Source organism: Capsicum annuum, chromosome 4 (assembly GCF_002878395.1).
Source record: "Capsicum annuum cultivar UCD-10X-F1 chromosome 4, UCD10Xv1.1, whole genome shotgun sequence".
NCBI lineage: Eukaryota > Viridiplantae > Streptophyta > Magnoliopsida > Solanales > Solanaceae > Capsicum > Capsicum annuum.
In genome coordinates, this window is record NC_061114.1 from 211,157,028 (window position 1) to 211,175,128 (window position 18,101).

The 18,101-nt window shown below is 27.6% G+C and overlaps 1 protein-coding gene across 1 annotated transcript; it reads left to right on the forward strand.

Annotated features, from left to right (window-relative positions):
* Positions 1-8,600: 8,600 nt before the first annotated feature.
* Positions 8,601-16,066, forward strand: LOC107867453 (alcohol dehydrogenase-like 1). Its single transcript, XM_047410964.1, is given in 10 exon segments — positions 8,601-8,799; positions 8,900-9,039; positions 9,138-9,184; positions 10,069-10,394; positions 10,821-10,909; positions 11,208-11,283; positions 11,400-11,464; positions 11,572-11,667; positions 15,070-15,234; positions 15,790-16,066. Coding segments are annotated over 10 exon segments (1,173 nt in total). The 5' UTR covers positions 8,601-8,747; the 3' UTR covers positions 15,907-16,066.
* The last annotated feature ends 2,035 nt before the right edge of the window (positions 16,067-18,101 follow it).

Below are 18,101 nucleotides of genomic sequence, written 5' to 3' on the forward strand. Positions count from 1 at the left end.
AATTACTCTCCAGTCAATGGAATCTCTCTTGTATGAACAATAAAAGTAGTCTTGTATGTTAGCAAATTATATTCTGGTCCACAAACAAATGAATGACAAGTCTAAGAAAAAAATTATCGACACTGATAATAACAAGAGAAATTGGCAGGAGTGTCGATTTGTAATTACTCAAAAAAATTAACTAGTTGAGGTAGGGTCGCATTTCATAAAATTAATTTGTTATTATTTTCTCATCTTCCACGGTCATTTTTTTTATTACTCTGCAATCTTAATATTACATGTGTCGAATTTGACTAATAAGATTCATCTATTAAAAGTTGTTCTTAATTGTATTTTTAGAAATTCTATAATGTATATATCACTATTTGCAACGAACTTTTTCTACTCAGGTGATAAAAGTAGAATTAAGAAGCATCAAGGAAAAACTAGGGGAAAAGGTCTTGAAAAGCTGAAGAGGACTTTGGGAAAAAAATGGTATAGAAATTTTAGTTGGTAAGGAAAGGCCAGTTAAAGCGGTCCAGTCATCAAAAACTATCAAATGTGTTGGGGATAATTGCGTGAAATTTTCTTACGTTTTCAAATAAGTGGAAGGAACTTACAAAAGAGAAAAAAGATGTTGCACTGATTAGATGTCATGTAAGATTTTTTACACTTCTTAATCTTGTGACACTGATGATAATATCCTTTTAATACGTCAGGGATCTTGATTTTTATGTTTATCCCTTTGAACATTTTCTCCAGGAAAAGTTTGAAAGTAATTTGGATGAACGTTACGTCAAAGATAGTTGTGAAGATATCCTAAAAAATAGGAGTCATTAATGGCGTTACAAATTTAAAAAGATATTTGAAAGTGCACGTTCTGAGGAAGATTCTTGTAAAATTGAAGTACCAGAACTGACACACTAAAACTGAAATAGGCTTTGTGACATGTGGTCAGATCCGGAGTATAACGTGACATATATTCGACTAAATATACACTATATTTGTTTGAATGCTATTTACTTAATTATATATGTGTTTTCTTTGTAGAAACGATGTCAATGTAATCATATTATGGGTTCGAAAGCATTTGTAGTTGCTCGTGCTGAAATTGTAAGTCATATATTTTTTTGTTTTCTCGTGGAGCAGGCTAACTTTATTGTCATTCTATGCAATCATCTTTTTTATTTGTTTTATAGGGTGAAGAACATGAAGGAGTGGAACCGACTTCTACAAAAATACTCATTACTCGACTGAAAAAGGTTGGTCATCTGAACAAGCTAACTATCTAAGAAATCAGATATTTTGATCGCATATGCAAATATGCTTTACTTTTTGTTATCATAACATTAATAAATACATATTTTTTGCAGAATAGTATGAATGATTTGAAATCTATATATACTTCGGGAGAGTCATCCATGACTATTGATGAAATTGTCTCGGGATACATAAAAGGTCTTGGTTATGGTTCGAAACCTGACACTACTCGAGCAACACATAAAAGAGCGACAGTGTTAGAAAACTCCCTTTAAAAGGTGAAGGAGGAAGCTGCTACTGTCCAACATGATTTACAGAAATGATTAGATGCAGCTGAATTCGTGGTAGAAAATCAACAATCTCAAATAACATCATTAAATTCTCAATTAAAAACTGTACTAGTGCGCCAAAATGATATTTTGAAACAATTGCAACATTTTTGAGCTCGTCTCAGTCAAGGTTAGAATTAGTATAGTTTAAATTATAAATTTTATTATAGTTATTTAAATTAAATTAGATAAAAATTTGTAGCATTTAGCACCTAACTATATTTTCTTTTCATGATACAGTTATCATTGAACCTTACCAAGTTATCCCTTGAGGTACAATTAATAACCATATAAGTCTCTTCTCGTTAATTTTATTTTAAAAACTTTCTTTGTTTATTTTGTCAATTAGACCTGGGATTGAATTACCAATCATCAAAAATCAATTGTCGAACCAAACAGAAGTTTTATGAGAGATTGTCTTTGTTTACTCTGTTTTCATATTATCTTGTTCATGTTTCTGAACTAGAAATTTATTGTTTACTATTAGTTTGATGTTGAACTATTAATTTGCTATTTACTACTCCCTTCGCTTAAAAAGGAATGACCTACTTTGACTTGACACAAAGTTTAAGAAAATAAAGAAGACTTTTGAATCTTGTGGCCTTAAATTAAAATTGTGTCAAATGTACAAAAATATCATTTAATCTTGTTGTCCTAAATATGTCATGTGGAAAGTTGAAATTAAAGTATTGTCAAAAAGGGAAAGGGGTCATTCTTTTTAAACGGACTAAAAAGAAAAGTAGGTCATTCTTTTTTAAACGGAGGGAGTATTAGCTTGTTCTCATGATGGAAAATATAGATAATGAGGTTGTGTTGAACAAAGTATATACGTTCCTGCATTTTTTACATTTATTTTTAGTCACGAGTTTATTGGAAACACTTTTCCTAACCTCAGAATGAAAGAAGTATGGTCTGCGTACATGCATTGGATTCTTTTTGGACTCGTGAAATTACTCTAAGAATATATATCATTGTTGTTGCAAGATATCATGATATCATAACATATGAATTCTAATCTTGAATTATTTTTTTACACAGGTTGTGGAAGGTAGAAATTAAGACTAGTTGCTACTAAAAATGCTTTTGCGATGATATTTTGAGAAGAAACCTCTATTTTATTATTTTTGTTTTGTTTATGTTTAGTATATTTCAGTTAGACTTTCAAGTTGGAAGAATTTTGGTCAATGCTGAATGTCATTTTGGTTGTTCTTAATTAGTATATGAAAGTGTTTTTAATTTTTTTTTGCTATTATCTTACTTCTTTTAGTATGTTGATTTTTTTAAAATTTGTATAATACTCTTTATAATGAAATTTAAGATATTCATGTATGATTTCAGTTTCAAATTATGAAAATCTAACTAGCTAAATACAAGTGGTTGTGATTAGTGACGAAATATTTTGTCCGTCATATATTCGTCACATATTCATCATCAAATACAGCATTTGGTGACAAGAGTAAATTTTGTCCCTAAATAGCCCATTTATTATCTACAAATTAACTTTGTATTTTGTAACAATTGCTATCATCACTAATTATGCCATATTCTAGTGACAAAATTATTTTGTAGGTAAAAAAATATTTTTAGTGACGACGTGATTGCTTACAGCTATAAAATGATAAGAAAGTAATGTTGTCACTAATTTATACATTTAGAGACAAATAGAGAATGCGTATGTTAAAGATAGTATTTAGTGACGAAATAATTTTTGTTCCGCGATAAAATACATAGAAGATTAGAGACAAATTAATTCATCACTAATTCAAATAAACAGTTAGTGACACATCATTCTCATCGGCATTATAACTTCTTTAGTGAAAAAAATGCTATTACCGACAAAAAATATAATTTCTATGACGAACAAGATCGTCATAAATGTTATGCATTTGGGGAAAATAAATATTTTCATAGTTAATGCAAGGCTATTTAGTGATGAAGCACTAAGTCATCTCAATATACATTTAACGACCCATGATTTAGGAACGAACGAGCGATGATTATATTTTCGTCATGAAAAATTTTTTGTGACGAAATATGATTTTTTATGACAAAATATTTCGTCACTGATAATCGAATTTGTTGTAGTGATTAACTGTCGTAACTTATAGGATTTTTATTTAATTTTCAAATAATACATGTTACTCAGCTCCTTGTTCAAACTTTTGTGATATTAATAGTCGATTATATTTTAAAAATAATTTAAATTTTTTATTATTGAGATTTATAATACTTCTTCTCTATTCCTATTTAAGTGGCACTGATATAATTTTGAGAGTCAACCAAATATTTATATATTTAAAAAATGTTAAGTTGTTAATTATTCTGATTTATAATTTTTTTTAAATTTTTTTTAAAATATATGACAGATTAATTTTTTAAAAGATATTTTAAGCAATTAACTATTGTAATTATATTACTTTTTATGTAATTTTCAAATAATACATGTTACTCTCCTTATCCAAACTTTTGCGACATTGATAGTCAATTATACTTTTAGATATCTCAATTTAAGTGGCGCTGGTATAATTTCAAAAGTCAACCAAATATTTTATATCTTTTAATTTTTTAAGTTGTTAATTATTGTGATCTATAATATTTTTTAAATATATAACAAATTAACCTTTTTAGACATTTTAAGTTGTTAAATATTATAATTTATGATACTTTTTATGTACTTTTGAAATGATACATATGTTACTCTCTTTGTCCAAATTTTTGTGGCATTGATAGTCAATTATATTTTAAAAATAATTTAAGTTTTTTTAATTGTTATGATTTATAATACTCTTTCTTCTATTTCAATTTAAATGATACAGATATAATTTCGAGAGTCAGTTAAATATTTTATATCTTTAAAATTTTTTAAGTTATTAATTATTATAATTTATAGGAATTTTTTCAGATTTTTTTAAAATATATACCAGATAAACAAAATAAGACAAATAAATTAAAATTGATGAAAAAAATGAAAGCAAGGGAAAGGACCAATGAAGTTGTGCTAAAGCAGACATATTGACCTTTAAATTATTGAAGTTTTTAATTATTGTGATTTATAGTAATTTTTTGAAATATATAACAGAGTAATTTTCTTTTAGATATTTTAAATATTAACTATTTTAATTTATAATATTTTTTAAATAATTTTCAAATAATATATGTTACCCTCCATGTTTAAAATTTTGTGTCATTGATAGTCAATTATATTTTTTAAATAATTTAACTTTTTAATTATTGTGATTTATAATACTTTTTTTTTCTATTTTTACTACTAATTTAAATGACACAATGTTTAGATGACCGTAATAATTAATTTTGGAGTGATATAGTAAAATCATGATTGAAGCAATGAAGCAGACATGTCTTAAATGACTTATAATAACTAATTAAAAGTGATATATCAAAATTATTATAAAAATACTTGTGGAAAAAATTAATTGAATCACATATAAGACGTCGAGTTAATTTAATACTAAATATTATTAATTCTTTAATACTTAAATGAATTTATAATAATTTTTTAATACTTAAATGACTTATAATAATTAATTAGGGACGATATAGTAAAATTACGATTGAAGCAGCTGAAGCAGGCAGCACAAGCAGGCGCGTCAACTCGCTGCCTGTTTATTCCCTCTTATTATTATTAGTAAATTACTTCATATAATTATGTATTATTACTTCACATAAGTACATCGTATGAAAAAGGTATGTAAATAGATGTTTTATATTATTTGATTAGTTCTTTCGTATTGTATGATAAGAATATATAAAAAGGTATATATAAATTGATGGGTGAATCTAAAAAATAGATCCAAATTGGAGTGGCTTTCGAATTTTAGCCCCAAATAAAAAAGTTTCCTTAAAATAGCTTTTACCTAGTAACGAATATTTTTTGAACGAAATTGCCCCTAATCAATGGAGTAAATTACATAAATAATCCTCATAAAGATAACAACTCCATATTTATATCTTTCAACTTTTTTTTTTCTCTTTTTAATTTTAATTTAATTTTTATTTTTAATTTTTTTCAACCCTTATTTTTGCCCTTTTTTCCTCTCAACTTCTGTTTTTTTCTTCTTCTTTTTTTATATTATTTTGATTTTTTTTTCTTTTCTTTTTTTTTGTTCTTTTTAGTTTTTCTCAACCCTTATTTTTTTACACCTCTCAACGTCTACTTTTATAAAAGAAAAACTTTTTTTATTTTTCTTTGATTTTTATTTTTCTTTCTTTTTAAATTTTTATCAACCTTTATTTTTATTTAATATTTTTTTTTTATCAACCTTTATTTTTTTTTCCCATTCTTCTCAACTTCTACATTTTTTTTATTTTTATTTTTTTAATATTTTTCTTCATTTTCTTTTTCTTTTTCACAATTTTTATTATTTTTGTTTTTTTCTTAAATTTCTTCCATTCAAGTTACATCTCATGAGTAAGAGTTGACACTATCACATTATAAAGGCAAGACTTATGACTTTTGAACAACAAGCTACGTTTCATGGATAAGAGTTGACACTACTACATTGTAGATGCAAGACTTATGACTTTCAAACAACAAGTTATGTTTCATAGGTAAGAGTTGACACTACCACATTGTATTTTGATTTATGAGATGTTTTATAACTCTTACCTTAGAGGCAAGACTTAGCACAGGGACTTTCAAACAACAAATTATATTCCACGGGCAAGAGTTGACTCTACCACGTTATGTTTTCACTTATGAGATGTTCTACAACTATTGTCTTAGAGGCAAGACTTATCTCAAGGACTTTCAAACAACAAATTATGCCCCACGGGCAAGAGTTGGCTCTACCACGTTATATTTTCATTTATGCGATGTTCTACAACTATTATCTTAGAGGCAAGACTTAGCTCAAGGACTTTCAAACAACAAATTATGCCCCACGGGCAAGAGTTGACTCTACCACATTATATTTTCATTTATGAGATGTTCTACAACTATTGTCTTAGATGCAAGACTTAGCTCAAGGACTTTCAAACAACAAATTATGCCCCACATTTGAGAAATAGATAATGTTTGAGAAAAAAAAAAAATAAAGGTTGAGACAAATGAATTAACACATGAAAATAAAATTAAAAAAAAATAAAAAAAAAGTGAAAATAATAATAGAATTTGAGAGACAAATGAGTATGAAAAGTTAAAAAAAATTTGAGGTGTAGAGGACAAAATTGTACTTGGAAGGAAAAAATAGATAATGCTTGAGAAAAAAAAGAAAAAAGAGAAAAAAATAAAGGTTGAGACAAATAAATTTAAACATGAAAATAAAATTAAAGGAAAAATAAAAAAGTAAAAACTAATAAAAAAATAAAACATGAGAGACAAATGAGTATGAAAAGTTTTAAAATATTTGAGGTATAGAGGGATATTTGAGAAAAAACAGGAAAAAATGAGAAATAATAAAAACCAAAAATAAAGGTTAAAGACACAAGAATTAAAAAAAGAAAAAAAAAATGAAGAAATAGATAATGCTTGTGAAAAAAGAGAGAGAAATAAATAAAGGTTGAGACAAATGAAATAAAACATGAAAATAAAATTAAATAAAAAATAAAAAAGTGAAATAATAAAAAATAGAATTTAAGAGACAAATGAGTATGGAAAGTTTAAAAATATATTTGAGGTATAGAGGAACAAAATTGTGTTTGTACAATACTTAAAAGGGAAGGAAAGCTAGTTTTCAAAGACTTTTTTTATTGGGGTCAAAAGTTTAAAGCCACCCACATTTAGGTTTATGACATGTAATTTTTCGTAAATTGATGTCATATGATGTGAAAAGATGTGTCATATGATGTGATTATTTTATTTTATTTTATTTTTTGTATTATATGAAAAGAATATAGGAGTATGAAGATGTATATAATTTGATGTTAAACACATGATGTGATTAGTTGTTTTGTACTGTATGAAGAAAATATATAAATTGATATAAAATTGAAGTAGTGATATTAGGTTTGTACTGAGATAATTTAAAAAAATGAGATTGTATTTAAGGAAGAAACATAACAAGAACATGAAATGGATTTCAAGCAAAAAACCTTGATAAATGGAACGAAATTCAATTCCAAAGCTAGATTCGTTTGAGAGATATCAAAGTTTATACACAAAGAGTACTCCCAAGCAAGATATTTGTTATGAAGATGAAAAAAAAAAGAGGAAGTATAATTAAGAAAAAAAACTTGAGATATTGGCGAAACAAATATTGTTCCAATAAAGTTATTTTAGGTAAAGGCGAGATTTTTTAAAAATAGGTAAGAAGTGTATTAAATAAAGATAAAATATTGATCAAATTTACTCATATCATAATTTTCAACACAATTATTTAGAAGAAATTGAATACTCAATTCTTAAAAATAAGAGTTAATTGTACCTAAAAAATGTTTTATCTATTTTTTTTAAAATATAATAAATAAATTAAATTTTGAAAAAGTTGCTACAACTTGCAATTAAAATCTTGATAAAATAATTATCTAAAAGTGTTGCTACAACTTGTAATACATAATCTAATAAATGCATATGAGATAATTTTCTATTATTATATGAAAGGGTGAATTATCTTTAAAAAGTTAGGCCTTTTGCACTTCACTAAAATTTTTCGTCATAGACAAAATCATTTATTTTTAATAATCAAACATTACACGTACGGTTAAACTAGTATTTATAAAAGAGACTCATGCTCAACGTGAAAAGTTTGTCCATACCATCTGAAAGGATTATATCAAAGCATAGTTAGTTATTACAATTGTTGATTAGTTCATCATTTTGAAATTATGTATTTATAAAAGTTCATAACCGTAAATATTTATTTACAAAAGAAATATGAAAATGTGATTTATTGATGCAACATCTTATCATATTTCTATATCTTCATAAATTATAATTTGCTCATTGATGAGATTGTATAGGAATTGAATAATTTTTTTTATAGTTTTCACAAGATTATCAAATGTAGGAGAAAATTACAATTTTCAAAAAAACAAATGATATATCCGGACAAAATTCCAATTTCAAACCAATCCGATATTATGTTCAAACTGGCTTTAAGGTAAGTAAAATGGGTTTATTGCACCAAAAAACAAAGAAAATATGTACCTACTCCAAACTATAGCTACCAAGTTCTCTTATTTATTTGTTGAAAAAGTTGGATTAGAGAAGACAACAAAGTCATGGGCTCAAATTCTACACCACAGACAGCAGCAAAACCAATAAGATGCAAAGGTTTACTCTTTCTAAACATTAATTTCTCCTAGCTTCTTAGTTACAACAATTTTGGTACCTAATTAATATTGTCTAATTTTGTGTTTCTTTAATTAAACAGCTGCAGTGTGCAGAAAAGCAGGAGAACCTCTGATCATTGAAGAAATTGAGGTTGCCCCTCCCAGCTCCTGGGAAGTTCGAATCAAGATTATTTGCACTTCTCTATGTCAATCTGATATTAGTTTATGGAAATTATCAGCTGTAAGTCCACCAAATTAACTTTGAGAAAAACAAATATTTTTCGTTAGACTAATTAATCTCCTTAATTTTTATAAGTTACTGTTAATTAATTTCCTCAGGGACCACTTTCTGCTTTTCCTAGAATTCTTGGTCATGAAGCAGCTGGGTAATTGATTTTCTCTATCAACAAATACTTAGCTTTTAGTTTCATTTTTCTCTTTCAACTTTTGGGCATTCCTGCATAGTCAAACCTGTCAATAACATAATGTTTGTTGATATTCGTTCATTTCCATTGCAACATAGTTGTATAAATAAAGAATATATGATATAATTAACATGAAAAATCGATTCTATTCTGAAGAAAATTTGGCTGTCATAGGATAGCTATAGACTCAAGAGACCAGCTAAGTGAAAACTAATCTGATATTCTATGTGAATCAATTGACTTCGATTAGATCAGACCGTCATTTCTTTTTCTATATTATCAGTGTATTTTATTATGTGATGATTAATTACAAGTAACCTGTTTTATTTATCAAAGTTATTGATCTCATTTTTTATGGAAAGTATTGTATATAAAAAGAAAAAGACATGTTTTCCTCCCTATAGTTGTAACAAAAACTCATTTTAGCGATTAAACTTAACCTGTAATTGTTTACCCCTAACAACTTTCAAATGAATTTTATGACCCCTTAATGGCTGACGTGACAAAAAAAATGCATTTTTAATAAAAAAAGTAAAAAAAAAAACAAGTGACCCCACATTTAAATTTTTAGCCACTTATTCTTTTTTTCTTCTTCTTCTACACATTCCACCACTCTTCTTCTCCTTCTATTTGTTAAGTTGTTAAGGAGGGTAAACAATTACAGGTCAAGTTTAATGGCTAAAGTGAGTTTTCGTTACAACTTTAAGAGGGAAAACATGTCTTTTCCTTATAAAAAAATATGTTGTTAAATGAAAATCAAAGAGTTTCATATTCCATTTGATTCTTTCAATGATTCATGGCCTCATGCAGTATGTGTTTAATTACTTCTTTATTCTATGGTTTAGTGTGGTGGAGAGTGTAGGTGAAAATGTAGAGGAAGTAAAAGAAGGGGACATAGTGATACCCGTTTTTAAAAGGAACTGTGGAGAATGCAAAGATTGCAAGTACCAAAAGGGAAATGCTTGTTCAAAATTTTCAGTTGAATATCCCTGTGGAATGCCAAGGGATGGAAGCAGCAGATTTAAGGATAAAAATGGAGAAACATTGCATCATACACTCAGGGTATCTAGCTTTTCTGAGTATACTGTTGTGGATGTTACACATATTGTGAAGATGAGTCCAAATTTTCCCATTGATAAGGCTTCTCTACTTTCTTGTGGGGTTTCTACAGGTTTGTTTTACTCAGTTTTTTTTGTGTATTCGGTTGTTCAGATTCTTCGAAAATGTAGATGTTTGCTTAAGTAGATACTTCTAAACGATCCAACACGAATGCTACACCATAAGTGCTCTATAGTCTATATTAACTCGACTAATTCAAATTCGCTCTACATAGAATTCATTAAGAGGAAACTCGTATTACTAAGTACTCCGTTCTTTTTGGTCAGTTGTATCTATATGTTTATGTTTTTTATTCCAAAGATTATAAGAAATCATCTACCAGAAAAGTACAGTACTAAAATTTCTATTTTCCACCATCATTTTTTATTATTAACCAAAAGAACTTAATTCTGTAACAAGGATTTTCAAATGTAGTAGAGTACTATTTCTTCATAATTTCATAAATTAAAATCAGCACTAATTCTAAATTTGTTAATAGGACTGGGAGCAGCATGGAAAGTTGCAGAAATTGAAGGAGGTTCAACCGTGGCAATATTTGGTCTCGGAGCTGTGGGATAGCGGTACCTAGCTCTATTTATTTTATTTTGATCAACAAATTAACTTCACCTAATAATCTTGCTTTTGACACGTATTATTTTCCGTTTGACTATAAAAATAAAATTGGTAAAACTTAATCCGTGAAGATTTGGCAATTTGGCATACTAGCTTGATAGACACTTTTACTTAGTTCAGATTATTTGACATCCCAAATCTCCTTCACGTAGTTTCAAACAGACACATGAACTCGATATCTAAATGAAAATTCAATAGTTCTTGTTTGGTCAGAGCTAGTATAGTTGTTCTCTTAATGTATGATGTGTAACAGGTTGCAGAAGGAGCAAGATTACGTGGAGCTTCAAAAATTATAGGTGTCGATTTAAATCCTCAAAAATTTGAATTTGGTACGTATCATTACTTTCTCTACCATATTTCATCATTACACATCAAAAAAAAAAAAAAAAGAGGAGATTGAGGATATTGTTACTGAAAATTGGATTTCAAATGCATGTATGACTAGGGAAAAAGTTTGGACTAACAGATTTTGTTGACCCCACAACCTGTGGTGAGAAATCGACTAGCCAGGTTTGCTGAACTTTCTTGTTCATTTTTTTTGTTCTTCTTTAGTTTGTGTGCCACCAAATAATTTATGATCTTCTATAATACGTAATTAATTAAGTGTACGATGACAGGTAATTAAAGAGATGAGTGATGGTGGAGCTGATTACTGCTTCGAGTGTATTGGATTGACCTCCTTAATGCAAGAGGCTTTTGCTAGTTCTCGCAAGGTTTTACTTCCTTCTTCTTGATTTAATATAATTTTGGTATTCTAAAAGGGGATTGATTGGTACGCGGGATAAGGTGGAATATTCAGAATTAATTTTAAATATAAATTTATCCCACCAACCAAATCAGTATATATTATATCTCATGTTTAATCCCGAATATGAATAAAATAGGAATCTTATCAATCTAACTTGATGGTATTGTTCTATCTCAAACTTAATTCAAAACTATAATTATGAGATGGTTTAGTCCGCCAATCAAATCACAAATGTTGGTAACACACTACTGAATCAAAGTTAACCAAATGCCTAAGCCTAACATCACTTCTGTAAGAATTAGTTTTATTATTATTAAAATTTATTCTGAAAAAAAATTAAAGTCGTGTTTGTTTATAAGTTTATTTTATAATCCTTTAATTTGTAGCCAAGGAACACTCAACAATTTGCTCCTCACGATTGGATCCAAATCCACCAAATAATGACAACAACAAGGAATATGACATTATTTTTAAAATAAAGGAAAAAAAGAAGAAGAAAAAGTATTACTAAAATAAAACACTGATCGTAGACACGTGATTTTTTATCCTCCTCGTATTTTAACTTATTTTTCGATATTTATATTTATACTAATATAATATTATTTAAATTTTTATTTTTGTTTTAATAAATTCTTAGTTAAGAAGTAAATAACTAAACTCTTGAGATATTTTATTTCTATTTTATTTATTTTAATTTTTTTAAAAAAATATTTATATATATATTTCTTGTTAAATCTTAAATAAAATAAGTAATTTTAATATTATCTTAATTATATTTATTTAAGGTTATTTATAATTTTTATTGTATTTTTCTTAAAATATAAAAATTAATTAATTATATTTATATTTATTATTATTATTATCATTCTATTATCTTATTTATTTATTTATTATTTATCTTTATTTATTATTATTAATTTTCTTAAAAAAATATTTTTAAATTTCAAATTTTCCCCCCTCCCCTCATCTGACAACTAACTATTTTCCCCCTAAAAATAACTGTTCCCCCAGGTGATCTATTCTCCCACACAAAAAAAAAAAAAAAAAAAAAAAAAAGTACGTACATCTACATCATCCAAAAAACAAAACAAAAAAAAAATAGAGAGAGTGAAAAGTTGACCAAAAAGAAAAAGTCAGTCAGAGAGAATATTAAAATCAGATACAAAGAAAAGAGGATCAAGTTAGAATTCCGTTCGAATTTTCGGTAGCAGCATTCAAATTTCTGTTTTAAATCATTAACGAGTTTTTATTTAATCTTGTACTTTGTAAGAAATCAAAACATGAATAAAATTTGTTTAAATAGCTTTCATATATTATTATTCAGTATATGAATTTGTGTAAATTTTTATTTGTTTATGTGATTATTTAACTCAGTATGTATATCTTTTAAATTATGCATATTAACAACCACTAAAAGAAGCTTAATAGTATGAAGTAATTTGTCTTGTTGATAAAAACAGAGTAAAATTACTTATATAAAATTCTTTTTATTCACATACTCACTAGCAATCACTGCACATACTATTCACATTTTTATCTTCACTGTACACACACCAGAAACACCAGAAAGAGTGAAAATAAAATAAGAAGAGAAGTGAGATAAAGATCAGGACAAATGAAAAAATATATAGAGAGATCAGAAAGTAGAGAATTGATCGGAGAATATTTTATTTCTTCACTTTTCCGGCGAGCCTATATCAGAAACTCGCCAGAAAAATGCCAAAATCAGTCAAAACTTTCAAAATCAGATCTGCCGCTGATCCCGCTTCCCTTTCCCAGTTCCAAAGCCGTGCTTCCTCCTCCTTTATCCCTTCCCTCTTGTCGGAAACCACTAAATCTGGCGTATTTCCCATCTTCAGCGCCAGATCTGGCTAGAAATCTTCCCTCTCACTTTCCCCGTCGCCGGCAGTCCACTAATTGGATCTGTCCACGCCGGCGACACCCCTTTTCTTCCTTTTCCAGCCAACGAACTTATCGCCAGAGCCGTTTCCCGTCGTTCCTACATCAGCCTGCTTTCGTTTCTCTCTCATGCCTCTCGACAGAATTGATTTTTGTTTGACTGTGTCTGTGTCTTCCTTCTTTTAAGTTTTCTTATCTGTCCATTATATATTAGGTGAGACTATAAGTGTATATATTTTATGTATGCTATATAATATTTAATATTTTCCTTTTCTTAGAATAAATATGTTTTATTTTGTGACATAATAAAATGATTAATTTTGTTAAATATAAAATCAAAGGAAAAAGTTTTTGTTAATAAATAGTTAAGAGTTAAATTATCGTTGTGTAAAAATCTTTTAGATACTTACTTTATGTTCCGTGTATGATTCGATTAAATATTTTTCTTTTAAATGATTATGTAATTTTATTAACTTTATTACGTTATTATAAATATTTATTGTTAATATTGTTATGTTAATTCTGTTAAAAGTAACTTTATTATGTTAATTATATTAATTTGAATTTTTAATAATAATAAATAATTAATTTATTCATGTTTGTTATTACCGGAGTCCGAAGATAAATTTTCATTTCAATAAAGAATGTGGCGTACGCATCTTTTTTGAAACAATTTAAAATTCAAGGATGCAAAAATGCACCTCGATAAATATTTTTCTAAAAAAATTTTAATTTTACACTGAGTTAATACGAGAGTTTTTAGACAGAATTTAGATATTAAAAAATGAGCGAACTTAGGCCCCAACATAATTTATCAAAATAGTTTAAGTCAAGATAAGTCAATAAAAGCGACCGTGCTAGAACCACAGGACTCGAGGGGTGCCTCACACCTTCCCCCTCGGTCAATAAAATTTCTTACCCAGTTTTCTATTTTTGCAGACCAATAAAGAGTCATTTCCTTTTGATTAGGGATTCAAAAAGGTGACTTGGAACACCATAACTCGATTTCAAGTGGCGACTCTGTAATTTAATTAATCCCTATTCAATACCGTCACTTTAATTAGAAAAACTCTTCGACTCGACCCTCGGGCGAAAAAGGGGTGTGACACTGACCAAAATCAAAAAACCCCCAAGGCTCATAGATTTGGCAAGGATTATCAGTATTTTCCTATATATGATCTATAGATATAATCATTAAACTTTCTTCTCCAATATTTAAGAAAATAGATTAACTCAATGATGATTTTAAATTTTAAAAAATAAAAATAAAAAAAGGTAGCCCCTGCACTAAATCAGGATCAGAAACAATCGGATGAGTATGATGATATAATTTTAAACTTCTTTTGTCCTCCTAATATGTTGCACTAAATCAGAATAAAAAATGATCGGATCACAAACGTGTATGAGTATGATGATATAGTGTTAAACTTTTTTTGTCCTCCTAATATGTATGTTGACAATATTGTAGGAAACTGGAAAGACAATAATACTTGGGGTTGAGATGCATGGTACACCATTAAGCATTAACCCTCTTGAGCTGGTGATGACTGGAAAAACTATCATAGGATCCATGTTTGGAGGTGTGAAAGCTAAAGTTGACATTCCCATCTTTGCTACCAAATATTTGAATAATGTAAGTTTCCATGTGCTTCTTCTTTTATTATACATTTTCAATTACATCAGTCTAGATTTATTCATTGTGAATATTATATACCCCTACTAGACAAGTTTAATGAACCTACCAATTATCTTATATAATGCCAAAAAGAAATAAGTCGAAAACTATGGGTAATTTTGGTACGAACATCATGAAAATGATCTTATTTATTTTTATTATATTTGGTAGGTAAACAGCAAATACTATTCAAAAACCACCATTTTATATATATAAACAAACAATATAAGGGAGGTGGGGCAGAGGGCAATGAGGAGTGGGGAGTCGGGGTGCAACAATCAACATGAGATGTCACTTACGGAGACTATTTCTATACTTTCACAGTGAAAGTCATTTTCTTGATTTTAAAGAAAAATATTTTAGTAGAAAAGATATTTTTTAAAATATTTTGATTAATCAAATTAACATGAAAAAATTAAAAAAAATTGTAAAATATTTTACAACATTTGACATCATTTTATATACCAAATTATTAAAGTACCCCATGCTTTTGTTTTTTGGGATGTTGGACAGGAATTGAACTTGGAGGGATTTATAACGCATGAAGTTAACTTTGAGGATATTAACAAAGCATTTGTCTTACTTCAAGCAAGGAAATCGCTACGTTGCATCATTTGGATGGACAAATGATAGATCATCATGTTTTTATCTATTTATCTTTTTTTATTCTGCAATTGAAAATAATGTATGCAAGGGATATTCTATGGTCCTATTATTAGTGAATATTTGTACAAAATTAATTATATAAAACTCATTTTCTGTTTTATGAAGATTCAATTGTTTTTTTTTATTATGATGTCAATAGCTGGGATACCGGATAACTTACAATGTCATTTAACAATGTCAAAAGTTCAACGTCATATTCTACATTATTGGGTGTAATTACCTTTCCTCGACGAAGCAACGATACACCCAATATTAGCATTTTCAAAGATTACCTTTCTAAACAATATTAAACTTGAATCTATAATGTTTACTCATATTATTCAGTCTTACCAAAAAAATATTAAATTGTTATTCATTATTTGAAATAATTTACAAAAATTTAAACGATGATTTAATATTTTATCTTAGTTTTTTAAGTAAGTTATTTAAACTGTGAACTACAAGATCCATAAATTACAACGAACGGAAAAAGGACTATTTGTACAAATGTCGTGTTTTCCACTCAAAATGGTGCTTTTTAATTTTTGTCCGTCAACGATTGAAATGATAAAGAAGTGATTAAAAACGTTCTAGACATAGAAAAAACAAAAAGAAAATTGTCAAAGATAGAAGTTTATGTTTTTTTGTAGCATAATATAAATACAAGTTATGCCTTACGAGATAAAACAAATAATGCCTTATAATTCCTTAAAAACCTAAATCCGATAGAGCTGACATCAGTTCAATTATATCCACAAATTACATCTTAAATCCTACGAAACGTATACAAATAGAGAGTATCAAAATTCATGAATTCTGCCTTAAATTCTCTGCAGAAAATTTACCGGACAATACAAAAAATTTCTAAATTTGTACTTTACAAATTAGATACAACACAATTCATGTTGAACAGGACAAAGATTTTAACCCATAATTTTTTATCAAATGAACATCAAAAGCTAAAAACAAAAATCACCAATTTAAAGGATAAAACTTAAAGGCAAAACCCTTCGCCAGTCCTATTAAGTAGGCGTCATCTTTCACTTACGCATCTCAAGTGGACGTCGCTCACTTTTGGCACCTCCAGTAGCCATAAAGTATGTCATTTTGGCACATGTTGTTGAGTTGGTAAGGTGTGTGTATTACACCTCCATGAAGGTGCGTGAAAGCCATTTTTTGGCTGATGTGGTGCCCAATTTGGCCCACCAACAGTATATTAATTCATTTTCATTAATTTATAGCTTTTTCCTTATTTTTATCTACCATTTTTGTCAATCTTAAACTTATTTAATGGTGAAAATTATTGGGAGAGATTTAAAAATTATATACACATTTAGGAGTTCGACTTGTCAAAAATAATATATTAACTCAACGCCCATTAATTTATACTTCTTTCACATTTTTATCCGTTATTTTCGTCAATCTTAATTTATTTAACGGTAAGAATTATTGAGAGAAATTTATATATGCATTTAAAGGTTCGTGAAGATTAAATAATAAACACCCTTTTTTTAATCATTAAGGGCAAAATTGATGAAGAAAAATAAAAAAATAAGCAACATCAACGAAGAAAAATTAAAAATCAAACAAAATAGATGAAGAAACATTGAAAAATAAAGCTAAATTAGTGAACAAAAATTGAAATCAAACAAAATCAATAAAAAAAAAATTGAAGCATAAAAAACAAGAAAAAGCAGTGAAGAAAAATTAAAAATCGAAGCAAAATCGATGAAAAAACTTGAAAAATAAAGCTAAATCCATGAAGAAAAATTAAAATAAAACAAAATCAATAATAAAATTAAAAATCAAAGCAAAATTGATGAAGCAAATCGAAAAAATGAAGCTAAATTCATGAAGAAAATCCAAAAATCGAACAAAAATCAGTGAAGAAAAATTAAAAATCGAAGTAAAATCGATGACACGTGTTTTATTGATCAAATACTTATAAAAAAAATCCCTCATATTGTCTTCTCCACACAACCTTTCTTTAGCTTAACCTCCATCAATGGAGGTTGAATTTTTCAAGAATCAACGAAACACACTAACACACAAACAAATAATAACCTATAGAATTCTCTACTGTGATTGAACGATTTTTCATAAAAATGTCAACTTGCTCAAAAGGATCTCTAGTCCATACTCTTAAAGGTAAGTTGCAAAAGAAATTAAAAAAAAAAAAA